Raw genomic sequence first — 12,696 nt, 5'->3', positions numbered from 1 at the left:
ATCTATACTGATAAACTACATAAAAATGCTTACATAGCTCACTACACACTGCTCTAATACTGTGATTGCTTTATTAGAGTGACTGCTCTATTAGAGTATCTCGATCTTGATCACGGTTTTCAGCCCCATTTCAAGAAGGATAATTTCGCGTGATATCATTCTGAGGGGGGCTACCGGGGGGCTAAGCCTCCCCCCCCCCTTTCCGTCGCCTATGTTAGTGATCATATAATTATGCTAAGACAAAATTTCATTATAATTCTCAGCATATTGATCAAGTAAAGCCTAAAAGTGAAGGGGGGGCTTCAGACCCCAAAGCCCCCCCTAGATCCGCCCCTGAGTCGGAGATCAGAGCACGCATGTAAAAACGGACAAAATAGCTAGAGCCCTAGAGACTATAAATATATTGCTTGCATACACTTTTTTGCGAAGGAGCGGGCAGCACCAGAATCTCGACCAGAATCCTGGAAAATCGAAATTGCTGAGCTCACATGATCTTCCGCTCCCATCCCGGTTTTTCTGTACCTGGCCCGCTTCCACTCCCCGGTTTTATCCACCCCCGAGATTGGCTCACGAAACTGCAAGCATCATGGCAAAGACTGACAGTTTCAACTACCCTGGGATGGAGAGATGGAAGGGAAGAGTTGCTATTGTCACTGGAGCATCCGCTGGAATAGGATACGAACTATCGAAGAGACTAGTACAACTCGGAGTAGTGGTAGTTGGGTGCGCTAGAAACATCGCATCCATTGAGGTGAGGAAAGGGCTAATAGATCAGGTGTACTATTATGAAGCCCACACAGAGTTTATCTCAGGAGCTAAGTAAATCAGGAGGCAAGCTGGTAGCTATGAAGTGTGATGTTAGAAAGGAGGAAGACATCTTGTCAATGATGAGTGCAATAAAGTCACAATTTGGAGGAGCAGACATTTGTGTCAACAATGCTGGACTGGCCAATGATGCTCCATTATTATCTGGTACTACTGAACAATGGAGGGAAATGATGGAGGTGATTATGATGTAGTCTGGTATAGATCAAAGGGTCTTAGCTCAGATACTAGCCAGCTAATGTAGTCTTACAATTGCAGACCCTCTAGTAGCATGTAGGGTACTAATCTTTATTCGATAAATGCCCATCCCTGTGTGTTAGAAGGGTCTGTCTACACAAGACTAATGTTAAAAGGTCATCAGTCAATAAGGACCCACTTACATACTGACCTAATAATGTTTCCATATATGCACATCCTTTTTTGCCAAGTCAACAGTCAAGGATGAAAATTTGAAACCCATAAGTATAAATATTCATCGCTAAGTCACAGATCAAGCACTATAAGAAAGGCTGTCAAGTCACAAGTCAAGATGAAATTTTGGCTGCTCAAGATTTTGACTACAGTTGCAGATCTACCTACAGTGCCCATGAAACACCCCTTGCATTTATACAATCACTTATGCTTAACATTATTTGTGACCAGATTTATAAAACTGATCCAAATTGCACATCAGGCAAAATCAAACTAACACCACCAGTGGATAGCTACACTATCATACTACTAGTTTTGACCCTCAGTACTACTCAAACTATACTCAAGGCTGGTTTTAACTGATGTCTTTGTGGAGAGCTCAAATGGCTTGTGAAGGGTCTGGCTTGGCAAGAATCAGTAATTTATTTGTGGATGGCTTGATAATGTTGGCAAGACGTTTTTTCTGTTGATTTTGCTATATATCAGCCACTAAGAAGCCAGTACACAGCCCTGTAATCTCGTGTCTGGATTGCAATCGTAGGCTGCCTCCATATTGAAGTCTATCTTTTGTAAATTTCATACTCATGCTTGCTATCCTTGGCAAGTTATGCTGACTTGAATTCTTTAAAACCGTTTATCTCGAAACTTCTAATGTGCGATTGGAAACTTTTTTCCAAATTCCAGTCACATTTGTGTTTAATTAAAGCAACATCACTGGTATTAATACATTGATTTTATAGGTAAATGTTCTTGGTCTCTGTATTATGACTAGAGAGTTTATCAAACAACTCAGGGAGAGGAATGTGGATGATGGACATGTGTTTCATCTCAACAGGTACTTCAGCATGCATTATCAGTATGTGGTATGGGTTGAAATTAGCTGGACCAGCATCGCTGACTAGGTGCACACACAACATACATTTCAGATATCGTATATACACTATGGCACTACCATGTAGTAGAAGGTTAGGCTTTAGCAGCTTTGCTGTCCAAAACAAGTTACCCAATTCACTGGCCTCGCTTTTCCTTTACGTCAACCTGGCAGTATTGATTACGCAGAATTAAACCCACTCAAACTCTTCCAACAAGTTTCTGCAATTTAAAAAATATATATATAGTAATTTTCTAATAACTGTCTAGCAGATTCTAGCATAACTATAGTAAGGTTACAGGCCTAATTTTTTCACTGTTTGAAATCACTTCAGCCCCAGCGTACACATTATATACTATGTACCTGGGATTGCGTACTGTAGGTTTTCAAAGGAATAATCTGCATTGTGCTTGTTAACACTTTTCCTTTGTAGTCTACCGTGCAAGTGTTTTACTAGGTGGCATAGTACTGGGGCTCTACAGCATCATATCTACTCCCCTCTACAGTTCCAATGGCTAGAGGACAGATCCTGATTGGCTAAGTATCGAAGCTAGTGTATCAGTACGAGCTGAGTGGTACAACAGTGGTATCTGCTTTGTGTCATGCGTCGTGGCTTCAGTTTAGTACTGATGCATGCATCTCTCTTTGAATCGTGTGGCGTCATGTGTGACAGCTGATTCTTTCCTTTGTTGTGGTATGCCCCTCTTCACCAACTGTCAAGAAAAGTAAACAAACAAGGAACAATTAAGAAATTTAGATTATGGTATGGGGTGATACAAATAAGAAGCCATGAAACAAAGGATTTTATCTATACTTACAGCTATACTAGCCAAGATTTCCATATGTCCATATACTATTGCTCGGCTGTAGATGACTGAAGTAGGAATTAAATGTCCACTAGTATAGTTACATGTATAGATGACCTCCCTTGTTTCATAACTTTTATTTCTATCATCTCTATAAAAATTTTCCATGCACTTATTTTATAACACTGTCGGATTTGGTTTACTCTGCTACATATATCAACCATGGCCACCAATTTGTTGTACTGTCATTTTAAATCTGACATACATTGTTAATCAATTAATAAGTTTCTAATCCCTTGATTTCTTCTGTCACATAAGTTATCTGACACACACATGTATACTGACGACACTCACACACACACATGTACACTCATGCGTGCATGCACTCACACACCCACACACACTACACACATGTGTGTGTTATGTGTATAATATACCGTGGTTGTAAATTATTCCATGCCATTTAGCATGTCAGGACATCGGGTGATTGGCCTCCCGTTCTATGCAGCTACAAAGTTTGCAGTCACTGCATTAACCGAGGGACTGAGGAAGGAATTGAGAGACATAAAATCTAACATCAAGATCACTGTAAGAACAGGTCTACTGATTAATTCTACTTTTTACAGGTGTATCCCTAGGGTATTTCTCCTGGACAAGTCCGCACTGAATTTCTGCCACGTTACCAATCAAAGGACAACCCCAAAGAAGCCATTGAAGAGACATACAGCTCCTTTGACTTTCCAGTAAGTTGACATAGTTTTCCTCTGCTTTTCCTTCAATAACTAAGATATTTTTTCTTAGAACTTAATATATAGCAATCAGAGGGGCAAGGGGGTTCCAGCCACCTCTGATTTAGTTTGTAAAATTGAAATACTCTAATAGAACAGTCAGTTGTTCTATTAGATCGGTCAGTACATAAAATTGCTCTTAGAATTTAAAAAAAAAAATTCCTATGGGGACATGGCTCCCAGACCCCACTAGAGAGATCATGCTTCACATACTGACACACTGCTGTACCTAGCTTGGAATACAGAGCCCCCTATCTAAAAATATCTTACTACGCCATATGTGTGGAAAGACAAACAAACATACAAGCAAATGAACATGCATATTGGTTTGCAGAATCTTTGCTATGGTGCTGTTTAAACTGGTTGCCATTGTTATGTAGGTTCTTCTTCCAGAGGATATTGCTAACTCCATAATTTATGCTTTATCAACTCCTCCCAGGATGCAGGTATGTACATATGTACATTGCAAATCACTAAGTTTTGTACATGCATACACACAAACACACACTTTATATCAGGCTAGAGCCAAGGAGTGCAGAAATAGGGAATTCCAATTTATCTGTTGTAATCTTAAATTGTATAGTTGTACCAAACTTATAGTTGTACCAAACTATAGTATGGGTAAGTAGAATTCAAGGAAAACGGGAATGGGACAGGACGGAAAGCAGGAATGGGAGCGACCCACGGAAAATAGGTCATCATGCAATATACAGGTTGGATTTTACAACACAATTATATGGATCCATTTGTGAAACAATTGAAACGCTCTTATAGAGTATTCTTTTTTTTCTTCTTTTTTTTAAATAGAGCAGTTGCATGCAATAAAATACTCTAATTGAACAGTCAAGAATGTTTTGTTAAATTTCCCACCAGGGACCTGCATTGATAGCCTCTGAATTGATGGACTATAACTGTTATAGATTTGGTATATAGACTAGCTAAGTCATCAACATTGAAAGTTAGCTACTCCTTTGAAACCATAAACATTTAAAATATTCAACTATTAAACATTAACTGATGAAAACTGATTCACAAAGTATTCTAATTCACTGACAGTGCCTGTTATTATAGGCTTTGAGAACTGCATGCATGCACAGATAAGAAATCATATGATGGGAGTACGCATGCAGCACTGGTATGCTTGTTAAGCTGAAGTAGCTCCAAGAGGATTGCTCATATTGTTCTTAGTCTCCTCATTGGAGCCATGCACCTACACATACTGCAGCTATATACCACATGCCCATCATGTGACTTTTTCCTGAGGTGGCATTGTAGGGTCCTATTTATGCTATTATGGTTTAAATTTTATGGTTTCAAGAGAGTAGCTAACTTCCATCTATATATTTAATCTAAGACAACTATAGTTCATTAATTCACAGGCCATCAACGTGGGTCCCTGGTGGGATAGTTAACAAAAACATTCTTGACAGTTTTATTAGAGTATTTTATTGCAGGTGACTGCTCTATAAGGGTGTTTCAATTGTTTTAGTGAATGGATCCAAACAATGCTGCAAAGAAACATTTTGCTATAAAATCCAACCAATCCTACCTGTATCAGGGCCGGAGGAGGGAAAATTGAGTTGGTCAGTATGATGAAATTGCTACTATATACATGTTGTTGCCAATGAGAGAGGAGTTACTGCACAGTGTGGCACACTCTGCGAAATTAATGCGAAGCACAAGTATTCTAGGGGGGTCTGGGGACATGCTCCCCTAGTGAAAATTAGATGCTCAGATATGCAATGTTAGTGACATTTCACTGCTAGCTAGCTATATAAATATGCTCTAGCCTATACCTTGCTGTTCTTCAGACTTTCTATACTATAATAGGAAGGTAGTTGTATAGACCTGACACAGCATGAAACTTGCTAAATGGCTGTATAGTTGGTTATAGTAATCAGAAGTTCAAAGGGGTCTGGGGGTACAACCTCAGAAGCTGCAGAATTTTTGGCTATTTTTAAAGGCTTGAAAATGCCTTAAAATTGATGTTAAAAGCAAGCAATGACTTGCAACCTTTCCCCAAATTTCACAGGGAACCCATGCAGCATAGCCCCCTTATAGTATTAATAGCCTATAATTAATTTATTATTTACGATTAGGCAGCTAGCTGTATACAGTGAATTCATACAGCTACAATAAAAAGGCTACACAGCTACAAAAATGTAGTGTACTATACTGCTTTGTGGAAAAGTACGTGGTGAAGTGAACGGATCATCACGTAAATATACTGGTGGACAATCACGAGATCAATCACTATTCAAAAATGGCATGATGTGGGACGAGACTGAGACTGAGAGTTTCTATCTCTATCGGACGAGTGGGTAGTTGAAGAGGATTTTTTTCTCAAAATCTCATCCAGATGGCCGCCATGTGAAGTATGGGTGTACAGTTTCCTGCCACAGAATGAGGCACCTGGCTAGTTTGTCAATGTCAGCCATAAGAAGCCAACCAAGAAATATTAATGGTTATTGAAGTGCGTTGGTTTAGAATCACAGAAGACACCTGCCGTGTACACATGATAATTCCCTTATGCCAACTACCAGCACATGTGATATGTAGAACTCACTCTATACAAAACGATGCGAATGCTATGCTGTGCTGTAAGGTAATTGTAAGTACCATACATGTAGTTTTGTGGTTTAGTTAGGCTGATAAACTATAGGTAACTACTCATGTCATGCATTTTCAACGACATCTGTAAAATTTACATGTCGATATGATTGTCCATAGATTGCATGAAAGTAATATAGTTTGAGCTGGTCAGCTAGTTGGTCCAGCTCCAGATTATTGGTCTGGCTCAGGCCTGACCAACCAGACCATCTCCTCCAGCCTTGTGTTTTATAGCATGATGACTATTATCAGGCATTTTCCTTTAGTCGTTCCCATTCTGCTTTCCGTTCCCATCCCATTCCCGTTTTCCTCGGATTCTACTTACCTCTATAGTATGTACACATTGAGCTGAACCTTCAAAACATAACTCATAGATGGAATTACACAAATTCATGAAATTTGGTTCAATTGTAGCACTGCTTGATCCACTAAAAATATTCAAAAAAATTTTTATTCAAATGTCTGCTAACAAAATGTTTATGGCCAATCAAAGATCTCACCATACATTTCCTATGGAGAAGCCATAAAGTGCATAGCTCCTTTCCTGAAGTTGCAATGGAGCCAAACCACACATGTCTGCTCTTACTGTCATCTGGTTGGCTGAAATGTTTTTTTTTTTTTAAAACTGTTTTCTCAGGGTTTGTACATTGTCTATATGAACTATAATACTCTACAGCAAAAGGTGGCAGCCAACAAATGGCTGTTAGTTTTAACAATGGCTGTGTGCATTGTTAAAATTTATATCATTGCAGCCATTTCTTGGCTGCCACCTTTGATTTCACAATGTTTTTTCACCCTAAGGCCACACCTTTTTCACAGCTTGGCTGTTTTTGTGCAGATATATATAACTATAACACTACAGCTAAATAGAGCTATCACAGATTTCATATCCATTTAAAAATTGTGTGGTGCATGGATTGTGTGCAAAATTTAAAATGTTGAGACAAATATTCCCAGTCTGTAAAGGTAGCTCCATGAAGGATTGTATTTGTGTATTTAAAACAGCCCATTTGAGACAGAATTTTTTTAATGGAAATGAAATCTGCATGTAGTACAACCTAGTGATGTATTGTGTGATCAATAATGCACAGCCTCAATAGCATTGTATTACATAGTTGATATAAAGCATTTATATGAATTCCTTTATTACAGATACACGACATCCTGATACGACCAACAAAACAATCATTATAAAGTGTGATCACGAAGTGACAAATAATTGAATTGCTCTAGTCATAATGTTGGAAGTGTTTCTTCTACTTTTGTTGATAATTATTTGTGCCTATGCATGAGATGTGGACTAAGTCTCCATGGGGAAAAGGATAGTAAATATTGTAATTAGAATAATGTATGTGTGACACAAACATCGTTTTCTCACATGCACAACTGATTAGCTGCTAATAATAGTCCATAGTAAATTTACTCAGCTCTGCCCTAAGTTAACAACCATAAAAGGGAGTCATGCAGAAGATTATTACTTCAGTGCACATCAAGCAAATACCTGTTGTCTAATAACTTGAACAAGCTCTGCATGCATGCTGTCAAGTAATTGTAGTTCATAGTGAGTGGAAATTTAGGTCAGTATATTTTCGTTTTGCATTACTTATAGTATGTTCACGTTGAGCTGAATCCTCAAAAATATTTAATAACTCATGGATGCAATTACGCACGATCTTGAAATTTCGCTCATTTGTAGTACTGCTTGACCCACTAAAAATATTTCAAAATCTTTTTGTTCAAATGTTTGACATAATATTTACGGCCAATCAAAATTTTCATAATACATTTCCTATGGGGAAGCCATATACGTACAGTGTCCATTACAGCCTTTTCCCGAACTTGTAATGGAGCCAAACTGTACGTGTCTGTTGCTGACACCTTTGCTGTTACCAATAATCATCTGGTTGGCTGAAATGTTAACTCTGTTGAGAAAAAATCCCCTTTTAATTTTTAGCTGTTTTTCAGGATTCAGCTCAACGTGAACATACTATAGCTAGTGATATTGCCTGTCTTCGTTTCATTTCACCAGTTCCTTGTGTATTGCTGGTATAACTTCCTTGATCAATTTGATATTAGAGGTGTGTGATGACAAACTTAGACATTTATTTTAAACTTATCTCGATTATCTAACATATCTTGATAAGGCCACATAAACTTAATTATTAGTTTCTCATCCCCGCCTGCATTGCCATTTTTCTTACCTCATGAAGGATTTTTTGCACCACTGCATGGTGGCTGAATGCAACCACCCAACACCTATTAAAGTTAGTACCTTGCTAGAGCAGTCCAAGAAAGCTACATTCTGAGTCATTTTAGCTAGCTAATTCAACTGTCTAGTTAGTAAAAAATAAAATAAAATCTGCCCTCCCATACTAAAATTTTCAGTACAGGAGGATGAGAAACTAATAATTAAGTTTATGTGGCCTTATTGAAAAATTTTTAACCAATTAAGTGAGCAAATTGCAATTTGTAGAGTACAAAAAAAGAAAAATAAATATTAGTTTTAACAATGTGGAAGGAGAGTTAGAACCCCGAGGAGGTGTCTACACCATCAGATATTCTTTGATATACGCATAATTTACGGAAGTTTACTATTATCTAGATAAATCAGGGGCAGATCTAGGATTTTCAGAAAAGGGTTTTAAGACTCACCACAGTGGTCAGCCCCCAGATGCTGACAAGGTTTAATAATTACAATCATGGCTTAATATTTAATGAAACTTTGATGTGTTATAGCTATACTATACATTAGTTATAGCTATACCATACATTAGTTATAGCTATACCATACATTAGTTATAGCTATACCATACATTAGTTATAGCTATACCATACATTAGTTATAGCTATACCATACATTAGTTATAGCTATACCATACATTAGTTATAGCTATACCATACATTAGTTATAGCTATACCATACATTAGTTATAGCTATACCATACATTAGTTATAGCTATACCATACATTAGTTATAGCTATACCATACATTAGTTATAGCTATACCATACATTAGTTATAGCTATACCATACATTAGTTATAGCTATACCATACATTAGTTATAGCTATACCATACATTAGTTATAGCTATACCATACATTAGTTATAGCTATACCATACATTAGTTATAGCTATACCATACATTAGTTATAGCTATACCATACATTAGTTATAGCTATACCATACATTAGTTATAGCTATACCATACATTAGTTATAGCTATACCATACATTAGTTATAGCTATACCATACATTAGTTATAGCTATACCATACATTAGTTATAGCTATACTATACATTAGTTATTGCTCACTGTCATCCATGAAAATAGCTCAGTAGCTATTCTGCATCCACAGAATAATTACTAGATGATTTTATGGGTATGCATAAATTTTATTCGGTTTGAATGTACTTGTATGGCAAATGTCAAGTTTTTAAAGTTGTTTATCAGCACCCTACTGCTGTGATATCATTATTTTTTATGAAATCGTCAGACAACTTAGCGGCACATTTAAGTAGCCATGTTGATCTCTTTCTGAGTAGCTAGCTAGCTATCTGATTGAAGTACCATCAGAGTCACCTTCTCAGTTCTGTTTGTTCTGGAAGGTTTACTACTAACAAGAAACTTTCCTTAATAATCAGTTGTTGGCCATGTGCAAAGTATAATAATTAAGTGATGGGTATCAATGAGAAACAGCATTTTTCACTTGGATATAATTCTTAGATTTTGCTGCAAGAATAGTGATAGCATCAGTTAGCAGATGGGTATTGGTGAGTATAATCAGGGGCGGTGGAGCAGGCCAAAAGGTGGGGGCCAACTTTGGCAATGAAATTGAAACAGCAGAGATTTAAGCATATAGCTAGCAGATTTGAATGGTATTCATTGGGATCTAGAGACTTGCTCTAATAGAGTATTTTACTATGTTTCTACTTAGAGCCTCCAAGACATTATACAAGTGCCTGTTCTATTAGAGTGATTGACTGTTCTATTAGAACTTGATCTTTTCTTGCAAGCATTGAGAAGTTCATGGTGACTGCAATGTGCATCTTGAGATATTTTAACAAGTGCTGGTAAACGGCAAAGTGGCTCTGTGTTGACCTATCTTTGATCCAACAGAATAAATAATGGTCCCATCCCCCATACAGGGTTGGAATAATATATACTCAAGTGTAGGACATACTTGTGTAGTATAACTTCACCAACACGTCAGTTGATTTCCTTAATAATCCTCAGGGGATGTGATTAGCCATCATATGAGTTACCTTCGTGTGTGGCATGAAACTTATAGACATTGACCTTAACTCACAATGCCAGAAGTTAATTCCATGAAGTGTTCAAAATTCCATCTATGGCTCAATATAGGGGTAAAACGTTTTTGAACAGCCATTAAAACTAGATTTTTAAGGTTTTTAGGTTTTTAGTATCATGTAGATGGATATACCATAATCCTCACCTTAATGTGACTTGAAATTCATTTTGCCCCACTAATTGTTCCTTGTTCAGTTGGTCATTCGCTTACTAGTCTGCAATCTCCATGGAAGCTGACTTGACATTCATTTTGTTTTGGATTACCGTCCAAATTCAAGGCTGATCAGTTGGAGAGCCCTGGTGCAGAATTTGGATAGCTAGGCATCTCCGATAATGTTTAAAGCTTCAAGTCATACAGTAGCTAGCTATATAGCTACCTTTTACCTAGCTCAGAACTATAGAAATGAAAACAAGATAACATGCACAGAAGTTTTGAAAGTTTTGTGGGGTTTATAACCTGCACAGCTAGAGGGTTTTCAGCATAAGGTTTCAGGGTTTTGTGCAGTTTTCAAGCTTCAACTGACTAGTTTTCAGGCAGTTTTCAAGCTTCAACTGACTAACCATGGACGGTTTTTGAGATAGCATAGAGGTTTTGGAAGTTTTGAAACTTCAACTCACTAGCCACAGACAGTTTTTGGGTTTTCAAGTGGCATAGGGTTTTAGGGTTTATGGGTTTTTATGCAACAAACGGATTTTGATTTTCAAGCATAGCCAACGTAATTCATATAGCTGACATGGTTTCAAGCGAGCCTGTCAGTATGCGCCTGTTCGGGGGTTTTGCTGTGTGTATGCCGGCGGTTGGCGGTCCATGCGGTGTTTTGTAGGTCTGTGTAGGCTCTATAGGTTTAGCTGCTTTTTGTCTTTTATAAATTAAATTAGGTTTAACTTCTAGCTAGAGATCGGGGAGGATGGGAGTGCCATTAGGGCCGGAATAAAAAATAATAATAAAAAAAAAGCCTGTCAGTATGCAACAATAACCGGAAAATAATGGAAGGATACGGAATAATGGAATATTTAGAGCTGACAGTACCTAGATGCGGGCGGTGGACGGGAAACAATTTATTTGGAGTGGCCTTATCTATGCTGAGATCAAGCCATTTATTGCTCGTTTAGCGCCTCTGGTTTCGCGTGATAATAAGGCCCCTATTCGGTGATTATTAGTTTCTCATCCAGCCTTTCTAATTATTATGATGCGGGCGGGAGTTTATTACCATTATGCCATTATTTTATAATATTAACACACTGATGTACAGACCTTGTCCAAATTGTCTTTCTTTCTTTTTACAAACATTTTCTTCACTACTTTTCGTGATCGCCAACTGTTTTTCAACAGTCAACTGAAAGCCTGCTTTGATGAAGTCGATAGAGCACGATTGCAACTGGCACTGCAGCAATTTGTTAAGGAAAACAACAGTTCTTCTGGCGATATATAGCGCAGTGTAGCGTTTGTCAACAAAAAATTATAAAAGTTTGGTATCACGTGTTCTTCTAAGCATGCACAGAGTAAATAATGGCTTACCATGCGGTAGCTTAAGAAGGATGCAGGCGGTGGATGAGAAACTAATAATCACCAAATAGGGGCCTAATCGCTTGATGCATGCATATTAGGTGCATGGTGCATACATGCGCGGTTATTCAGCAGTGGCGGATCTAGATGGGTTTCTGGGGTTTCAACAGAAACTAAATTTAGTTCAGTGGCAGTCTAAATGCATAAACATTTTGTACTGACAATTTGTCATATCAAAGAACTATAGCTATACCACTGTGTTTCAGTAGCATGCACACAGTAGCACTTAACTGACACCATTTATAGCTATTAAGCCCTCACTTTTCATCTAAAAACGATAGAGATACTCTAATAGAGCAGTCAAGTAACCACTCTAATAGAGCAATCAAAGCTATAGCTTATAGTCACTATCTTTGCCCTATAGTTAGCTATAGTTTAAAGCACTGCCGGGATTTATTGCAATTACTATAACTAAAAGTAGCCTAAAATCTGATCTCAGAGCTTCTAAAATCCAAAAATTTTCTCGAGAAATGTCATCAAAATTAATGCCTTATTCAACTGTACCGACT

General features: G+C 37.6%; 1 protein-coding gene across 1 annotated transcript; it reads left to right on the top strand.

The window, feature by feature from the left end:
* The first annotated feature begins 515 nt into the window (after positions 1 to 515).
* Positions 516 to 7,603, top strand: LOC136244963 (dehydrogenase/reductase SDR family member 11-like). Its single transcript, XM_066036490.1, has 7 exons — positions 516 to 751; positions 801 to 1,004; positions 1,977 to 2,071; positions 3,381 to 3,501; positions 3,552 to 3,656; positions 4,082 to 4,147; positions 7,464 to 7,603. The coding sequence occupies exons 1-7, from the start codon at positions 587 to 589 to the stop codon at positions 7,503 to 7,505; spliced, it is 798 nt and encodes a 265-aa protein (XP_065892562.1). The 5' UTR covers positions 516 to 586; the 3' UTR covers positions 7,506 to 7,603.
* Positions 7,604 to 12,696: the final 5,093 nt, after the last annotated feature.

This window comes from Dysidea avara, chromosome 14, assembly GCF_963678975.1.
Source record: "Dysidea avara chromosome 14, odDysAvar1.4, whole genome shotgun sequence".
In the NCBI taxonomy this organism is placed as follows: domain Eukaryota; kingdom Metazoa; phylum Porifera; class Demospongiae; order Dictyoceratida; family Dysideidae; genus Dysidea; species Dysidea avara.
This window is presented reverse-complemented; position numbering and strand designations above follow the sequence as displayed.